At 41.0% G+C, this 20,920-nt stretch overlaps 1 protein-coding gene across 3 annotated transcripts in view; it reads right to left on the bottom strand.

Moving 5' to 3' along the window:
• LOC124719094 (guanine nucleotide-binding protein subunit alpha-11-like) overlaps positions 1-20,920 on the bottom strand; it is a 110,665-nt gene that overhangs the window by 46,231 nt on the left and 43,514 nt on the right. For all 3 annotated transcript variants that reach the window (XM_047244785.1, XM_047244786.1, XM_047244787.1), the window contains exons 2-3: positions 11,410-11,594; positions 1,557-1,711 (exon numbers count right to left, since the gene is read on the bottom strand). In XM_047244785.1, the coding sequence (XP_047100741.1) occupies positions 1,557-1,711; positions 11,410-11,594 (340 nt within the window). The remainder of the gene's footprint in view (positions 1-1,556; positions 1,712-11,409; positions 11,595-20,920) is intronic.

Below are 20,920 nucleotides of genomic sequence, written 5' to 3'. Positions count from 1 at the left end.
TGATTCCTCATGCTCCCTACTCACCTGACCTGGCTCCTAGTGACTTTTGGCTTTTTCCAACAATGAAAGACACTCTCCGTGGCCGCACATTCACCAGCCGTGCTGCTATTGCCTCAGCGATTTTCCAGTGGTCAAAACAGACTCCTAAAGAAGCCTTCGCTGCTGCCATGGAATCATGGCGTCAGCGTTGTGAAAAATGTGTACGTCTGCAGGGCGATTACGTCAAGAAGTAACCCCAGTTTCATCGATTTCGGGTGAGTAGTTAATTAGAAAAGAAATCGGAGGCCTTAGAACTTGAATGCACCTCGTAATGTAATTGGATGGATAAAAACCTACTCACGAGGCCTCAGCAGGTGAACACACATATAAAGGTATTTAAATTTGCAAGGCTTCAGAGCCAGTGGCTCCTTATTCTGGCAGAAGGGTTGAAGGGGAAGGAAGATGGATGAAGGAAAAGAACTGGTGAGGTTCAGGAAAAGATGGAGAGTTCAGAAAGTCACCCAGAACCCCAGGTAAAAGTGACTTACTGGACGTGATGAGAAGGAAAGGATGATTACTGGAGACTGCACCAAATGAGATTTGAAAGCCTGAGAGCTTAAAGATGGAAGAGAAGGCAATACACAAGATAGAGATTACTACCAAAACATCATGCTTGAGTTAATAAGAGCAGAAAGCTAAGTGCATTGTATGTGACAGAGGTGGGCGGGAACAGCGAAAACTAGACAGGTCAGAAAATGAAAGATATAGACAACTAAAAGGGGTTGAAGAAAAGAATAGACGCTGTGAAGAAATGCTGATGGTGGAGATATTAACATAAATTAAGGCAAGGTGGGTGGCGAGAACTGAGGATTTGTTGTAGTGCCAATTCTCACCTGTGGAGATCTGAGAAACGTGTCGGGGGAAGAATCCAGATGGCATGTGTGGTGAAACAGGTACCGAGGTCACAATTGTCACGCTCTGCAACAGGATATTTTGTGTTGCCAGTGTACACCATCTGCCTATGCCCGTTCATCCTCATTGAGAACTTGCCAATGGTCATGCCGATGCAAAGGGTTGAACAGTGTTTACATAGCAGCTGATACACAATATGTGTTGTTGTTTCACAGGTGGCTCTCCCTTTGGTAGTATATGTTTTGACACTTACAGGGCTGGTATAGTTGATGGAAGAAGGGTGCATAGGGCAAGTCACAGGAGTAGGAGCCATTGGGTAGGGGGATGGGAGAAGAAGGAGCACACAGTCAGACAAGGATACTGTGGAGATTGAGATGTCGACAGAAAGCTATTCTAGGTGTGGTGGGCAAAATATGTGACAGAATGGGCCTCATTTTGGGGCACGATTTTTAGGAAGTCATAGCCTTGTCCAAGTAGCTGATTAATACATTAAAGACCAGGATAATACAGAGTGAGTTTTTTATCCATACAATTACATTATAATTTCAAAAACTGAGAATTTCATGAAGAGAGATTTTTAATTTCTGTAGTCAAGTCTGTTAGAGCTACATTAATTTAGAAGGTTCAAAATATCATTATTAATAAGTAAACTTAGTTCTTCTTACTATTTTGTGGAATCCAGGAGGTATAGCTCATCTCGACGATCGTAGCAAATTTGTACATTCGCATCATTCCACACCTCTCTGATAGCTGCCAAAAGTTCATCGTCCATTTCACTCACATTTCCTACATTAATGTCCATGATTCTTCTTGCACATTCCTGTAAATATTTTACTTAAAATTAGAGACATTACTCCATCAGAATACTAAATAAATAAATTGATTGCGATGTTATCTGCACAAAACTGTTATTACTCTTTTTTTTACTTTTTAACATTAACTGTATATTATCGGATACATCACTTTTGTTATTAACATTTTTCAGAGAATGATTTCCAACAACAACAATGAAGTAAAGAGTTCAGTTTTATGAGCACATAAGAAGAATGAATGATTCAAAGTGAACTAAATGCACCTTTAACTCAAAACTGAAAACAAAGAATGCTGTGATAGATGAATGTCAAAAAAAGATCTAGACAAAATTGGTGAATCAGAAGATTTGCACCATCACAACATCTTCAGAAGAGAAATGAACAAGTGGCACCAAATTGTCAGATGAGTGGCGTGCTTGATGAAAAACATCAGGGTAACAAAAACAATAAAATCTGAGAACATCAGTCATAAAGGTTAGAAGCTTATCATGGTCTGTAGACATCAGAGTAATGAAGTAAATAATAATGATAATGATGATAATAACAAAGTTTTATTTAATACAAAATTATTTTGAATATGCTGCACAAGCTGATACAATGAGAGAAAAAAATCGCAACACAAAGAAGGAGTTGTGCAACATAAATGAAAGTTGCTAGGGATATTTATATATCTGAAAGGTGATGACTATTCGAATTTTGCACCAGTTGCCTGAGGATGCAAATCACGTTTGCCTTAAATACATGTTGTAACAGTCCATAAGTTTTAGTTACCTCTGAAGTTGGACACAGTGAGTTTGTGTTAGTCAGGATTGGCATTAAGGTGACAAAGGCACCATTACCGACACCGCTTCAAACGAGGTTGTGAAATAAAACTATGAGAAGTTGGATGTTCTTCTTCTGTGGTACTGCAGAGAGACTTACAGAATGTAGCCACTGTACACAATTGCTGGCAGCGGTGGTCAGAAGAATGTACAGTCGCAAGAAGACTGGGCTCTGAATGGCCATGTGGCACTACCGAGATGGAAAACCCTCACGTTCAGCATACGGCTCTGGTGCATCGTACTGTATCTGCAACAGCAATCTGCGCAGCAGTTGGCATGACAGTGACACAATGAACTGTTACAAATTGGTTACTTTGAGGAAAATTCTGAGCCAGGTGCCCTGTAATGTGCAACCCACTGACCCCAAACCACCACCATTCGCGACTTCAGTGGTGCCAAACGAGAGCTCATTGGAGGACGAGGTGGAGGTCTGTCGTGTTTTCCGATGAAAGTTGGTTCTGCATCGGTGCCACTGATAGCTGTGTGTTGGTTAAAAGGAGGTCAGTTGAGGGCTTGCAGCCAACCTGTCTGTGTGCTAGACACACTGGAGCTACAGCTGGAGTTACGGTCGGAGGTGCGATTGCGTACCACAGCAGGTGCACTTTCTTGATTATCCCGTGCACCCAGACTACAAATTTGTTCCAACAGGATAACACTCCCCACGTACCACTGTTGTAACCCAATATGCTCTACAGAATATCGATATGTTGCCTCGGAATGCCCAATCACCAGATCTGTCTCCAATTGAGCACATACGGTACATCATCGGTTGACACCCAGCATTATCCATCCCTGCCTTCCTGACCAAGTGGAACAGGCCTGGAACTCCAGCCCACAAACTGACACCCAGCACCTGTACAGCACAATGCATGCATGGCTGCATGCTTGCATTCAACATTCTGGTGGTTACACTAGTTATTAATGTACCAGCAGTTCACAGTTTCAATGGCTTACCTCACACTTACATTAACCTGTCGTCTTGCAATATTAAACACTTAAATATGTTACATAGACAAATTTATTCCTATAATTTAGTTACTTTACATTAATTAATTTTTTGGTGTTGCAGTTTTCGTCTGTCAGTGTATTAGAATCAACAGATATATTGTAATGTTTTGAATATGACATACAATTCTTTAAATTATATGTAATTTATATAATTATTCTATCTCTCCAGAATGAGATTTTCACTCTGCAGCAGAGTGTACGCTCATATGAAACTTCCTGGCAGATTAAAATTGTGACGACGGGGCGGGAGCCGTGCTTGGGTAGCTCAGATGGTTGAGCACTTGCCCGTGAAAGGCAAAGGACCCGAGTTCAAGTCTCGGTCTGGCACACAGTTTTAATCTGCCAGGAAGTTTCATATCAGTGCACACTCTGCTGTAGAGTAAATCTCATTCTGGAAACATCCCCTAGGCTCTGGTTAAACCATGTCTCTGCAATATCCTTTCTTTCAGGAGTGCTAGTTCTGCAAGGTTCACAGGAGAGCTTCTGTAAAGTTTGGAAGGTAGGAGATGAGGTACTGGCAGAAGTAAAGCCGTGAGGACGGGGTGTGAGTCGTGCTTGGGTAGCTTAGATGGTAGAGCACTTGCTCACGAAAGGCAAAAGTCCCGAGTTCGAGTCTCGGTCCAGCACACAGTTTTAATCTGCCAGGAAGTTTCTTATTCTATCTCTGTTCATTTCTTCTATTGAAGTTGATTTTATTGTTGTTGTTTCTTTCTTTTTTTCTTTCTTAGAAAGAGAAAATTACAAAAACTTAATATCCAACAGGACTTTGTAACTAGCACAGTTCTTCTATACATTAAACAACAGTACTGGTCATCTGGGATCTCACCCATTCTATTCATTCCATGTCAGATGATGTTATTGCCAACAATGCACTTCTCACCAGGAGAATCTGCTGCAATCTTGACATTCAGATGCTGAGGTAGAAAAACAATTTAAGCAATAACAGTGCCAACTGAAACATCAAGTAGGCTGAGTATATAGAATGTGGGTTTTAGGTTAGTGGTGCCATTATCAGAGATAACCAGCCATCCAGCAAACTAAGACTTTTAACTACCTCAGCCCATTTATAATTTTGGGCAGAGATACATTCCCAGACACTAGAGCACAGATGAAATGGCACAAAGTCAGTAGAGAGCTGAGTGACAAGAAAAAATATCCCAACCATAAGAAGATGGTATCTGTTCTTTAGGACATGTCCGAAAGAACGGATACCATCGGTGACCATGCAACTCTCTTAGAATGAAATGATAATTAAATAAAGACCCTAAGCTGTTGACAGGCACTGATATACGTCAACCATTTTAAGGGAAAGCTTTATAGGCATGCCACCAACATGGAACATGCATAAGGCTATGTTGGGCAACAGTTGCAGAAAATAAAGAAATGTTACATTGAATGGAAAATGATACTATTGCACTGGTCTGCAGGTGTTACAAGTCTGGGCTGTACTAAACAAATGTGAGAAAATGGATGGGAGTGACTGCAATCACCTGCAACTTAAGATAAACATATTTTAGGTGGAACTGACATGTCACCATAAGTGATAATAACCCCATGGCAAAAACTGCCCTCCCTTAGGAACCATTCTAGTAAAAAATGAAAATTCCTTTGACACGAGTGACTTTGACAAGGGGCAGACTTTCATGGCCCGGCTCCTGGGAATGAGCATCTTGGGACAAATGATACCAGTTAGCTGTTTGCCTGCTACTGCAAAAGCAATGGTATCTTCGAGCGAGATAACTATCTGTGTCATGACAGCATAATGACATAATCATTATTCAGTGGTGTGAGAAGCATGATAATTAACTCATGTTGATGCCAGCCATCAAATTTGCACGTTATGGACCCAGTGGAACACATCTGACATGCTTTTGTGCACCAGCTCCGCGCCCAAAGCCACCGGCCTCTAATTTATGCGAATTTTTTGACTAGTCTGTCTGGTGCCACAAACATCTAGAAAATTACCAAGGACTTGACTCCATGCTACACAGCACCTCTGTCAATGAATCCCATCTCATGTTTTTATGAATCAGTTTTCCAAGAAATGTTACATTCAATTCTGTTTTCACCCCGGTAACTATGCATACGTCCACACCATTAATTGTCATTTTGCCTCTTCATGTCTACAACTGATATTTGGTGGGTGTCTACACTGAGATGGAACTCATTACAAAATTTTAATTCATTGTATGCTTCATGTACACAAACAATAGACATATGATCTGTGTATAGAACTATTTAGAACTAAAAAACAGTATTTCATAAAGTATATTAAATGATGTCTCTCCTAAGAGTCATCAGGCACATTTTTTCTGCTGCTTCTGCAGTTATTTGCAATTTTGTTTTTGTATTTTTTAGCTGGAGTCAGCTGAAACAAATACTGGTCATTAGGTCTTTAATGATGGAAAACATCCATTTGTTTCCTGTTACAAACAAAATGTTTTTTGAAGAGTATTTCATGTGCCCTTTTGATAGAGCAGTCTCAGATTTGTCTGGTGCAATATTCATTTTATCACTATGTACTAACAGACAGTAAGACATGAAGAATAACCAGCAGCAGTATTCCAGCACCATCCTGGCCCACACTGACTGCTACCACAAAGCATGCAGTGCCACTGAGTCGCTGCTGGATTGATGTTTATTCTTCGTGTTTTACTGTTCCTATTAATACGTATTGCTAAACCAGATATAGCAGTAGACTAAATTGTGAGCACTCTATTGAATGGGCATGTAAAATATGATTTTGTTTGTAATGAGAAACAAACCTACTCTGTATGCTTTCTGTTGACAATGGAAGTTATGTGAAAGACGTGATGAGCTGTAATTGTTTGGGCTGAGCCCAGCTACACAATACAAAAACAAAATTGCAAATAACTGCAGAAAAAGCAGAGAAATGTGCCTGACAACACCTGATACAAAAAAGCAGAGATATTTTATCAGTTCACAGGTAGTACTTCTAATTCCAGGATTCCACAATTAATGTGGCAGTATTGTAATACTAACCGATTTAAAAGCTTTTTCAAGGCTGAGATAGGATAATATGTCCTTTTCTTCCATGCCACAGATCAGTTCAACAAGGAATTGAGCAGCTGGTACACTCATGAATTTGTTTGTTAAAAACCATTATGTTATTCAAAAATTAAATTTTGATTTGCTCAGTAAATTTATGGCCTTATTGATGATAACCTTTCCTATTGTCTTTAAGAACACAGGTAGAAAAGAGATCAGACTGAAATTTTCTTTTATGTTTGTCGTATTTCTTAAAGAAACTGTGGTTACCTCAGATATTTTCAGTTTTTCTGGTATTGTACCAAAAGAAAATGGCACATGATATTAATAATGTGGAGCATTGCATGGTAATTCACTTTCGGTAGCAGTCAAGGGCACCCATGCTCGGGAGAGGGGAGGCCGTGACCTCCCCCTGGCTCTCAGGGAAAGAAAAAATATAGTGTAGTCGGGTGTTTTTCTTTCCAGAAAATGATTTAAAAGTCAGTATTATGAAGAGTTTTTCACAGGACCAGAACAACACTTTTTTTGTGGCTACTAACAAGTTACCATTCAGCTTTCAAAATATTAAAAATACTCCATACCCCCAGGTTCAGCTCCCCACCCCCTGCACCCACCCTCACAATACAAACTATCGTATAGAACTTGATAGCAGTGAAAATGTTGCAGCTGCGTATGCCAATACAGAAGACTCCTTTAGCTAACTGGTTCAAACAGAAATAGCTTGGTACATTTCCACTGCTGCTGATAACGAATTAATGTATCATGCTTCACTTTATTAACGTGCTGTGTCACTTTGTTTTGCCACTCAATCAGTGCCTGATAGTACTGTGGTGTGGATAATTTAGACACATCTCTAGAAAAAAACTAAACATTAATTATGAATTTTTTTTTTTTCGATGTGATAATTACAACTTTATAACTACAGCATTGTAGGCTACCTCCTTTGAAGTAAATTTTGCTGTACCACCATGTGGTTTGACTTTGCCTTAAAAACACCATAGATGGCAATGTAGTGATACTCACAAATACTAATTGTGTCTTTGATGACTCAGTGAATTACACATATAAAAAAAAAAAAATTGCACCACCCCGGTTCCCAGAACTCTTGAAGACAGACATTGGCTGTGGATATTGTATCACAGACACAGTCCCTTTTACTGTTCAGAGATGTAACTAAACCCACCCAAAGAAGTAAACAACTGTGCATTAGCAGCACTTATGAGACAGAGAGGGTCCAATGGCCGATCAGTTTCAGTCATTCCACCAGGAGGACGGTACAATGCTCGTGTTGTCTGTAGTTCAACCATGCCTAGACCATCAATACCTCGGTTCGATCATGTCCACATTGTTACTTTGTGCCAGGAAGGGCCCTCAACAAGGGAAGTCTCCAGGAGTCTTAGAGTGAACCAAAGCAATGTTGTTCGGACATGGATGAGATACAGAGAGACAGGAACTGTCGATGACATGCCTCGCTCTAGCCGCCCGAGGGCTACTACTGCAGTGGATAGCTGCTACCTATGGATTATGGCTTGGAGGAACCCTGACAGCAACGCCACCGTGTTGAATAACGCTTTTCATGTAGCAACAGGACATCATGTTAAGACTCTAACTGTGTGCAATACGCTACTTCACTCCCGACATCCATGGCAAGGCCCATCTCTGCAACCACTGCACCATGCAGTGTGCTACAGATGTGCCCAACAACATGCCGAATGGACCTCTCAGGATTGGCATCACGTTCTCTTCACCAATGAGTGTCACATATGCCTTCAACCAGACTATCGTCGGAGACGTGTTTGGTGGCAACCCAGTCAGGATGAACACCTTAGACACACTGTCCAGCGAGTGTAGCAAGGTGGAGGCTCTCTGCTGTTTTGGGGTGGCATTATGTGGGGCCGACGTGCGTCGCTGGTGGTCATGGAGGGCGCCGCTACAATACATCTATGCCATCCTGCAACCGTATTGGCAGCATATTAGCTAGGCATTCGTCTCCATGGATGACAATTCACATCCCCATCGTCCACATCTTGTGAATGACTTCCTTCGGGATAATGACATCACTCAACTAGAGTGGCCAGCATGTTCCCCAGGCATGAACCATATCGAACATGCCCGGGATAAAATGAAAAGGGCTGTTTATGTATGATGTGACCCAACCACTCTGAAGGATCTATGCCAAATCGCTGTTGAGGAGTGGGTCAATCTGGACCTATGATGAACTTGTAGATAGTATGTCACAATGAATACAGGCATGCACCAATGCAAGAGGACATGCTACTGGCTGTTAGAGGTACCTGTCTGTACAGCAATCTGGACCACCACCTCTGAAGGTCTCACTGTGTGGTGGTGCAACATGCAATGTGTGGTTTTCATGAGCAATAGAAAGGGCGGAAATATATGTTTATGTTGATATCTATTCCAATTTTCTGTACAGGTTCCAGAACTCTCAGAATCGAGATGATGCAAAACTTTTTTTGATGGGTGTATTGTAGTTGTGACAGGTAGAACAGACAACAGAGTGCTTCCGTGTTGTTCATGACCAATGTGTTTTCCACACCTGGTAGGGTGCATATGGGCTGTGAACAGTGTCACATATCGAACAGTCACTGTGAAGGACATAGAGATGCCACAAATGTGATATAGCATTATCGGCACTTGACAGAGCCTGAACTGGATCTCATTGTGGATTCCTATTTGGCCAGTTGGTAAAATCATTTAATATCCAGATTTCTGGGGTATTCGGATGAGACAATGCCTTGATGTTGGAGTGTGTGGGAATGTCAGGACAGGCATACTCATCCTCAAGATTCCAATGCATGATATATGACCACAACAAGGGGAGGGGGGAGGGGGGGGGGGAGGACTGGTGTATTGTGCACGAGCACATCGTAACCCTTTCACATCTGTATGATGTAACATTCAATAACAAATAACAGACTCCCTGCAATATTCTGTGTCATCTCACACTGTCAGAGATTAGCATCAGCCAGACTAGGGAATTAGTGTCCCACATGTTGGCTGTGATTAACACCATGTCACAAATGGCTGCATTTGAAGTGGTGCAGTCACTGGGAAGTACAAACTGTTGATGAATGGTGTCACATTGAGTTCACTGATGAACTGCAGTTGTATACTACATTGTATGAGCGTTGCCAGCAAGTATGGTGGTGCCCTGGAAGTCCCATGCTTCCCATATATTGGAGAGGCACAGTAACATTGCTCCTTGCATCATCAGGTGTAACTTCAGGTCACAGCTGGTAGTGATTGATGAAAATCTGAATGTGCAACGGTATGGTCATGGATGTCTTATGTATAACCTCTCATGTGACAATACTGCGGTGCCATTTTTCAATAGGACATAGCTCATCCTCATGGGGCAAGTGTCTCTATAAACTGTCTGTAACAACGAAAATAACCAATTTTTGACAGTGTAATGTAAATGGATAGCTAAAATATCATACTGACCACATGCAGCAGGAGAACACTCATATTAAAAAAAGTTTTACTTATGGAACCTTTTATAGCCAGTGGCTCCTTTTCCCAACAGAAGGGTTGAAGTGAAAGGAAGAGGGGTGGAGGGAAAGGAACTGGAGAGCTTTAGGAAAAGGGGTAGAGTTTGGAAAAGACAGCCAGAATCCTGGGTCAGGGGAGACTTACCGCACAGGATGAGAAGGAAAGCCTGATTGTTGGGGACCGCACTGGTCAAAACTTCAAAATCTGAGAGCTTAAAGGTGGAAGACGGGGTAATGTACAAGATGGAGATTAATGCTAAAACACTGTGCATTAGTGAATAAGAATGAAAAGCTAAGTGCATTGTATTATTTAATTGGATAGATAAAACAATCTACCCACCAAGCGATGGTAGAAAACATGCATAAAAGACTGTTGTGATTGGCAAGCTTTCGGAGCCAGTGGCTCCTTCTTCAAACAGAAAGGTTCAAGAGGAAGGAAGAAGGGTGAAGGAAAAGCACTGGAGAGTCTAGGAATAGGGGTAGATTTTGGGAAAGTTCTGGTTCTGTGTGACTTTCCCGCCAAGCGGCGGTTGATCATTCCAAAGATATTTGATAGACATAATGTCGACATCTATGGTCAAAGGTCGATATAGGATCAGTTGACTCTGCTGTCTACGAACGAATACTGACAGTGCGTGCAAAATTTAAATGATTGAAAAATATTTTTACATACTGGTACGTGATAAGGAAAATAAACTTAAAAACGGGAGGTAAATGGCCACTGAGCCTGAAAATACGGGAGCCAGGAGATTATGAAAAAATGTCTCTAAATACGGGAGATCCCAGGAAATATGGGAGAGTTGGTCACCCTATGATTGGTGGGTAAATTGGAAATATACTTAACTTTTTTTATCTGTCATTCTACAGAAAAATGCCATTGTTTAATGACTCTTCCTGTTAAATCATATGCCCACAATTTATGACAGATAATTCTTACTTCTTGACACTTGCCTGTGTTCAACATCTTATTCATTGTTGGAGTGAGCAGACATGTGATGTAAATGAGTAGTGTAAAGATAAACTGTAAATATGTTTGCTAAAACACTGTACACAAGATATCAAAATTAAGAACACAACATGTTAATGTGGACCTACAGAAGATAATATTACTGTATGCATGAATTCGTATTTTTTAAAATTGTTTCCTTTTTCAATTAACTTTATGTCTTTGATAACTTTTGCAAACTATCCATGGGTAAATAAAAGCCTAACTCAATAAGTAACTAAATAAGTTATGTACCATACAATTATTCAGGTTATTCGGACATTATCTGGAGATAAATTTCTCTTCTCTCTCTCTCTCTCTCTCTCTCTCTCTCTCTCTCTCTCTCTCTCTCTATCTCCTTAGGTAGTTACCTCTGTTGTCTCTAATTCATAAGGAAATCCATACAGCTCCATTGCCATTATCAGTTTCTGAGCTTCTGAGATAATGTTTTGGCAAATTATTGGTTTGTATGTCATTCGTTCAGCCTCTTGAAAAGCACCTTCTTCAATGATTCTGACCTGCTTCATAAATGTCGATTTTCCCGAGGATCCACAACCTGTAATTAATACAAAAATTGCGGTTACCAAAATCTGGGTGCCATTTGAGTAGGGTTCGAAACATATGGAGATTACCGCTTTTTAAAGCAATAAAAGACGGGGCAAATACAATCAAAATGAGGAAATCAATGGAAGGATAGAAACTAAAGATTGTGCTATGGAATATTACATGAATGCTCATGAAAATGGGGAGTTATTTTAAATGTTTGAGTAGCCTTGTTGCAGTAGTGGCGATTAAGTCAAATTAGGTCAGCTGATGACTTATTATGATATAAAAACATTTACCAAGTTTCCAGAATGAAATCTTTACTCTGCAGCAGATTGTGTGCTGAGGTGAAACTTGGTGGCAGATTAAAACTGTGTGCTGGACCAAGACATATGGTGTCACAGAAAACAATATTTAATGTTAATAAGCTCAACTTCATTGTGTTCAATCTGGAAACTAGTATGACACAGCTCTCCAAACTATCCTAACCTGTTCAAGTCTCATTATCTCCACATAAACTACTACAACCTGTAGCCATTGGAACATTGGTCTCCACCCATAAATTTTACTCCTCACACTTCTCTCTGTTGCCATATTAATGGCCCCTTAATGCCTTAGGATGTGCCCCATTAACTGATCTATTCTTTTGGTCAGGTTGTGTCATAAATTTCGTTTTCCCACAATTCATTTCAGCATTTCATTATTAGTAATTCAATCTACTGATCTGATCTTCAACACTCTTGTAGCAATGTATTTAAGAACCTTCTACCTGTGTTCTCTACTTGCCAGCATTGCTAACCATCCACATTTCATTTCTGCCTGTGGTTACACCGTGACAGGTGCCTTCGGAAGAGACTGCTTAGCTCCTACATTTATATTCTATGCTAACAGATTTCTTTTTATCAGAAATGCTGTACTTGCTATTGTCAGTCTGCATTTTATGAGAGCATGCCTCTGAATTTTTATGTGAAAACTCTTAAAGCTTTTTAAATAAAACAAACTTTGTTAACATTCTACACATTTATTCTTCGTGTCTGCATATTTATTTCTCAACATTGTCACCATGGTAACAGACACATTTCTCCCAACGAGAGTCCAGTTTGCTCAAACAGTCACTGTAGAATGTTGGACTTTGTTGTTGGAGCCACAACATCACCTCTGCTTGCACTGCTTCATCACATCAAAGTGTAGTCCTCAAAGGTGTTCATTAAGTCCTGGGAACAGACAAAAATCGGATGGGGTCAAGTTAGGACTGTATGAAGGATAATGAATGACAGTGGACCAGAGGTGTTAGATCGTTGCAGGTGTCACAGTGCTGATTAAATGATCTGTCAGAGTCATGCTGAAGGAGACTGTGCTCAATGTGAGGACAAGCTCTTCAAACTGACGCTTTTGATTACAGCACGCTGTTTCTCATGGACCGACATAGTTACGTTACACAGCATCGTGTTACCCACTACAATTTGGAGCCCTCTAGCAGCAGAGAGTTGCAACCTGGGTCAGCTAAGTGGCAAAGTCAACCAAGTAATATGCATGTCTATAATACCTCAACTGATATTTAGATCATAATAAAAAATTTGGAGGAATTACTTTCTGGCATGCCCTCGTATATCTTCTCTATTTTGGCTGTTGTTAGTTATTTTGCTGCCCAAGTAATATAATTCATCTACTAACTTTTTCATCTGATTTCCGACTCTAATTCTTACAACATCACCTCACTGAATTCAACTACTTTCCATTACCCTTGTTTTACTTCTGTCAGAGTCATCTTATTTCTTTTTTTCAAATTATTTTCCTTTCTGTTCAGCTGCTCTTCAAAGTCCTCTGCCATATTTAACAGAATTACAATACCATCAGCAAATCTGAAAGATCCCATTTCTTCTTCCTGAACTTAGATTCACTTTCCAGATTTTGCCGCGGTTCTCTTTACTGCTTGCTGTAAATGTGGACTTTATAACCTGGGATCACAACGGCGCCTCACTCTCTCCTTAGCTATGGCGTCCCTTTCATTTTCCTGGGCAGTTACAGCTAGTCTGCTTTCTATACACGTTGTAGATAACTCTTCACTATCTGTACTTTATCTCTGATAACATCATAATTTCACAACTATTTTGTTCATCACAATTATTGTTACTCTGAACTACAGAACAACAACACAAAATTACACTATGTGATAAAAAGTGTCAAAACACCTGGCTGAAAATGACTTGTGGCAACCTCCATCGGTAATGATGGAATTCAATATAGTGTTGGCCCACCCTTAGCCTTGATGACAGCTTCCACTCTTGCAGGCATAAGTTCAATCAGATGCTGGAAGGTTTCTTGCGGAATGGCAGCCCATTCTTCATGGAGCGCTGCACTGAGGAAAGGTATTGATGTCAGTCGGTGAGGTCTGGCATGAAGTTAGCATTCCAAAATGTCCCAAAGGTGTTCTATAGGGTTCAGGTCGGGACCCTGTGCAGGCCAGTCCATTACAGGGATGATATTGTCATGTAGCCACTCCGCCACATGCCATGCATTATGAACAGGTGCTCGATCGTGTTGAAAGATGCAGTCGCCATCCCTGAATTGCTCTTCAACGGTGAAAGCAAGAAGATGCTTAAAACATCAATGAAGGCCTCTACTGTGATAGTCCCAGGCAAAACAACAAGGGGTGCAAGCCCCCTCTTTGAAAAACACTACCACACCATAACACCACCTCCTCCGAATTTTGCTCTTGGCATTGCACATGCTGGCAGATATTCACCGGGCATTTGCCGTACCCGCACCCTGCCATCGGCTTGCTACATTGTGTACCGTGATTTGTCACTCCGCACAACATTTTTCCACTGTTCAATCGTCCAATGTTTATGCTCCTTACACCAAGCAAGGCATCATTTGGCATTTACCGGCGTCATGTGTGGCTTATGAGCAGCTGCTCGACCATGAAATCCAAGTTTTCTCACCTCCTGCCTAACTGTCATAGTACTTGCAATGGATCCTGATGCAGTTTGGAATTCCTGTGTGATGATCTGGATGGATGTCTGCCTATTACACATTACGGCCCTCTTCAACTGTTAACGGTCTCTTGTCAGTCAACAAACGAGGTCGGTCTGTACGCTTTTGTGCTGTGTGTGTCCCTTCACGTTTCCACTTCACTGTCACTTGAGAAACAGTAGAACTAGGGATGTTTAGGAGTGAGAAAATCTCACATACACATATGACACCAGTGTCACCCAGTCACCTTACCACATTCAATGTCTGTGAGTTCTGCAGAGTGCCCCATTCTGCTCTCTCACGATGTCTAATGACTACTGAGATCGCTGATGTGGAGTACCGGGCAGTATGTGGCAGCACAATGCACCTAATATGAAAAAAGTATGTTTTGAGAGGTGTCCGGATGCTTTTGATCACATAGTGTATAATTAATGCACATGTATTTTAACAACAGTGCTGCAGAGGACATATTAACGGGAAACAAAAGACTAGCTAGTCCAATGTGTATTAGTATTCGAAATTTTGACTTTGCTGTGGAATGTGTGCTGACACGAAACTTCTTGTCAGATTACAACAGTGTGCTGGACTGAGACACGAACTCGGGATCTTTGCCTTTCATGGGCAAATTCTCTACAAACTGAGCTACCCAACCACAGCTTGTGGCCCATCAGTCAATAGAGCACTTGCCCGCAAAAGGCAAAGGTCCTTGATTCGAGTCTCAGTTCAGCACACAGTTTCAATCAGCTAGGAAGTTTCATATCAGCTCACATTGCACTGGAGAATGAAAATTTCACTCTGGAAACATCCACCAGGCTGTGGCTATGCCATTTCTCCACAATATCCTTTCTTCCAGGGGGGCTAGTTCCGCAAGTTTCACAGAAGAGCTTCTGTGAAAGTTGGAATGTAGGAGATTAGGTACTGGCGGAAGTAATGGTGTGTCATGCTCGAGTAGCTCAGTCACTAGAGGTCCCGAGTTCGAGTTTCGATCCAGCACACAGGTTTCATCTGCCAGGAAGTTTTGTATTAGTATTTCTAACAGCATTTACACTTCACTGAATCAGTTACAGCCACTACTCTCGTCTCACTGATAATGTTAATGTACTTCTGTGAGGCCAGAATGTGTAGGTCATTGAAATGGTTCATCACACAGCGGAAGTTTGAAGATTGGAGCCACTTGTTGCTTGAAGCTGATGTGGACGATCCAGGCAAGATGGCGGCGAGTGTAAAAGTAATTCGTGTAAACCCGCGAAAAAAAGTAAATTTCGGTAGTACAAGGAATACGTGTGTAAATCCATTAAGTGAACTGAAAAACCTTACAAAATTACGTGAAGTAAATAGTTTGTGTAAGGATGACTCTGTTGTATTGCTGGGAGGATCAAATGACGTATATAGAAATGACTCGTTCAAGGCTAGCACAGAATTGAGAAAATGCCTCAGTAATTTATCTCCAACGAATGTACTCGTTGTAAATATCCCGCATCGTCACGATTTACCGAGGTGGTCGTGTGTAAACAGTGAAATTCATGCCGCAAACAAGAGTTTCAGTGAAATACACTCCTGGAAATTGAAATAAGAACACCGTGAATTCATTGTCCCAGGAAGGGGAAACTTTATTGACACATTCCTGGGGTCAGATATATCACATGATCACACTGACAGAACCACAGGCACATAGACACAGGCAACAGAGCATGCACAATGTCGGCACTAGTACAGTGTATATCCACCTTTCGCAGCAATGCAGGCTGCTATTCTCCCATGGAGACGATCGTAGAGATGCTGGATGTAGTCCTGTGGAACGGCTTGCCATGCCATTTCCACCTGGCGCCTCAGTTGGACCAGCGTTCGTGCTGGACGTGCAGACCGCGTGAGACGACGCTTCATCCAGTCCCAAACATGCTCAATGGGGGACAGATCCGGAGATCTTGCTGGCCAGGGTAGTTGACTTACACCTTCTAGAGCACGTTGGGTGGCACGGGATACATGCGGACGTGCATTGTCCTGTTGGAACAGCAAGTTCCCTTGCCGGTCTAGGAATGGTAGAACGATGGGTTCGATGACGGTTTGGATGTACCGTGCACTATTCAGTGTCCCCTCGACGATCACCAGTGGTGTACGGCCAGTGTAGGAGATCGCTCCCCACACCATGATGCAGGGTGTTGGCGCTGTGTGCCTCGATCGTATGCAGTCCTGATTGTGGCGCTCACCTGCACGGCGCCAAACACGCATACGACCATCATTGGCACCAAGGCAGAAGCGACTCTCATCGCTGAAGACGACACGTCTCCATTCGTCCCTCCATTCACGCCTGTCGCGACACCACTGGAGGCGGGCTGCACGATGTTGGGGCGTGAGCGGAAGACGGCCTAACGGTGTGCGGGACCGTAGCCCAGCTTCATGGAGACGGTTGCGAACGGTCCTCGCCGATACCCCAGGAGCAACCGTGTCCCTAATTTGCTGGGAAGTGGCGGTGCGGTCCCCTACGGCACTGCGTAGGATCCTACGGTCTTGGCGTGCATCCGTGCATCGCTGCGGTCCGGTGCCAGGTCGACGGGCACGTGCACCTTCCGCCGACCACTGGCGACAACATCGATGTACTGTGGAGACCTCACGCCCCACGTGTTGAGCAATTCGGCGGTACGTCCACCCGGCCTCCCGCATGCCCACTATACGCCCTCGCTCAAAGTCCGTCAACTGCACATACGGTTCACGTCCACGCTGTCGCGGCATGCTACCGGTGTTAAAGACTGCGATGGAACTCCGTATGCCACGGCAAACTGGCTGACACTGACGGCGGCGGTGCACAAATGCTGCGCAGCTAGCGCCATTCGACGGCCAACACCGCGGTTCCTGGTGTGTCCGCTGTGCCGTGCGTGTGATCATTGCTTGTACAGCCCTCTCCCAGTGTCCGGAGCAAGTATGGTGGGTCTGACACACCGGTGTCAATGTGTTCTTTTTTCCATTTCCAGGAGTGTATGTACTCACTTCGTAAATGCAGACGTTATTGACATAAACAGTTTGGAGCGAAGGCTCCATACAGTTCACGGTCTTCATTTGAATGCATTAGGAAAGGAGGTACTTACGGAAAAAAGTTTTACTCGTATTTCGCGGTGCAATGAAGTACCCAGGACAAGTGGAAATCGATCGCAAGTAACAAAGCGTTCTTTTCATGCAGCGAACAATATAGCCACCAATCAGAGTCAAATCACTAAATGGTTTAAAACCAATAGGCCAGAAAGTAACATTCAACACTCAAATTACGAAATGGTTCAAACCAAAAAGAAATGAAGCACAAATATTGCAAGCTCGAAAAATACTGGAAGACAAACAAGCTGCTGTACGCGTGTCTTCCAGAACAAGGAAAGCTCCAGAGAGGAGCAGTGATTTTTTATGGCTGGCACCATGGAAATCACTTCAGCACCATCCAGATCCAATGCCATCAAGAATATAACTATGGATGTAAGTACACAATATCAAAGTGACGAAGAAATGTACAAGCCAAGTGAGCAAGCTGATGGCCTGCTACAGAAGTATCCACACCTACGCTTTTGTGAGGATGGCTCATTATTAAATATTAAGTCTTTCAAAAATAAAATTGATAATTTTACTAGTAACTATATAATGCATTATAATATAAATTAGTTAAGTGCTGAATACTCATGTGACAGAAGCTCTAAGTTAGATGAGCTACAAGCTTCTTATCTGAATTTCTAAATGTTAAAGTAATTTGTTTAAATGAACACTGGCTTAGTAGTGATACCACAAAAATCTTAAATAAAATTGAAAACTTCAAGGAAGCTACCAGCTTTTGTAGGATAAATAAGTAACGAGGGGTTTCATGCATACTCATTCATTCTGATTTAGATTACCATGGAAGATGTGACTTTAATTGTTTTCATGAAGAGTGTATTTTTGAGGGTTGCTGTGTTGAGTTAAAGGACTTAAATGTTGTTATAATATCAATTTATGGAATCCCAGGGAAGGTGACAACTGAGCATTTCCTACGTAAATGTCAGAGTTTGTTAGAATACGTCAGTAAAGAAAAGAGGAACAAAATTGTAGTTGCTGCTGATTTCAACATCAACGTGTTGAATGAAACATGTGAGGTATCAAAATTTACATACTTAATAAAAAATATGGCTTCAAATTAAATTATTCTGAATCTATAAGAGAAAATGCTCAGTCAGCTACATACATTGACAATATTTTAACAAATTATGTAATTGAAGATGGATATAAATTCTGTCTAGATCTAGGAATTTCTGATCATTCAGCATTATTCATTGAGCTACCCAGAGCAGGTAGAGAAGTCCATGTAAAAAAGCTTATGTAAGAAGGATCTTCAACCAAGAAACGTTGACTCTATTCCATGATAAGCTGAAGGAGACAGAATGACGCTTTGATAAAAATATTTCATGCACAGCAAATTTTGAAGCATTTCTAAGCGATTTTCTAAGTGTTTTCAATGATATGTTTCCACAAAATACTTATTTTAATAAAATTACAAAATTAAAGTGGATCACTAAAGGTATAAAAATCTCCAGTGCTAAGAAAAGGCAGCTACATAAGGAACTAAGACATAATAAAAAAATTGAATTTATTGAATACGTTAAACAATACAAAGGTACATTTAAGAAAGTTGTCAAAGCAGCAAAGCAAATGACAAATAATAAATTAATCTTAAAACATGACAATAAATCAAAGGCAGTGTGGTCAGTTGTAAAACACGAATTGGGTATCAAAGCCTCTAGACATGGAATTAGTACAATTAAGCGTGAAGATGAGATGATTGTAAATCTGGTTCAAATTTCAGAATGCTTCAATGAGCTCTTCATTAATGTAGTAAAACCAGAGGTTAATGTTGCAGATTATGAGAACAATGTATGTCCCTTTGGACTAAATCATAATTCTGAATGCTTCACAAAATTCAAAACAGTTTCAACAATAGATGTAGGAAACATTATATTAAAACTAAAAAACAAAAATTCTGCAGGTTGGGATGGAATACCAGCAAACGTCCTTAAATTTGTGTGTAAATTAATAGGATACCCACTACCTAAAATTATAAACCAATCCTTTCAACAAGGAAGCTTCCCAGTGGTGCTGAAGTATGCAGAAGTAAAACCGTTGCTCCAAAAAGTGTCAAGAGAGGATATGGGGAATTATTGTCCCATCTCCCTCCTTCCAGTCCTATCAAAAATCTTTGAAAATGCTGCTGCTATGCAGAATCTAAATTTTATGGAGAAATGTGATACTATTACGAAAAACCAATTTGGTTTCCAGCGTGGCAAAAGTACTATTGATGCAATTAACAAGTTTATTGACAAGGTCGGCACATCATTAGACAACCATAATAAAGTTGCAGGAATCTTTTGTGATCTCACAAAAACCTTTGACTCTGTAAATCATGCACTGTTTATCTATAAGCTTGACAAGTTTGGGATCAAGGGTAATGTTCTAAATTGGCTTCATACTTATCAAATAGGAAACAAGGAGCGATTGTCTTATCAAATGCATCAAATTACTATTTAAAATGGAAAACAGTAGCCCAAGGTGTCCCTCAAGGCTCGATTCTAGGACCTATTTTGTTTTTGTTCTATGTTAATGATTTACTGAACAATGTAAATGCTCCATCAATTTTATTTACAGATGACACATCTGTATTAATTGAAAACCAGGAGCCAGAAAACATCCCTCTCTACATAATAAACACAATGAACAAACTAGAAACATGGTTCCAATCGAATGGATTAAGATTGAACATCCCCAAAACCCACATGGTCCAATTCAGAACAAAACAGTCAAAGTCCCAAGAAATTAAAATAACTCATAAAAATCAGGACATAGAAGAAGTGGATTCTGTGAAGTTTTTAGGATTAAACCTAGATAAAAATTTAAATTGGAATAAACATGTGGACTACCTGTTAAACAAATTACGTAGCTTTGCATTTGCTATGCAAATATTTGCTGGCGCAACAGACATGAATACAAGGAAAATTGCATACCACAGCTACTTTCAATCAGTTGTAAGGTATGGTATTATTTTTTAAGGAAATTCAAGCAATATATTGTGCATACTAAAGTTACAGAATAGAATAATAAGGAACATGTGTATTGCCCATCCAAGGACATCATTTCGCCCACTATTTGAAAAACAACAGTTAACAGCTCTCTCCTTATCATATTTCTACACAGCAATGAAGAGTTATTCGAGAAAAACTGTTTCAATCACACGTATAACACGAGAACAAAGACAATTTTAAGCTTCCCACTCATAGCTTAAACATATATGCGCAGTCTCCTCAATATATGGCAATGAAAATTCATAACAAGCTAAAATGTTCTGAGTATGAACCTAGAGAC

Source organism: Schistocerca piceifrons, chromosome 10, assembly GCF_021461385.2.
Source record: "Schistocerca piceifrons isolate TAMUIC-IGC-003096 chromosome 10, iqSchPice1.1, whole genome shotgun sequence".
NCBI lineage: Eukaryota > Metazoa > Arthropoda > Insecta > Orthoptera > Acrididae > Schistocerca > Schistocerca piceifrons.
Note: the sequence above shows the minus strand (reverse complement) of the source record. Positions and strands in the feature narration are given on the sequence as shown.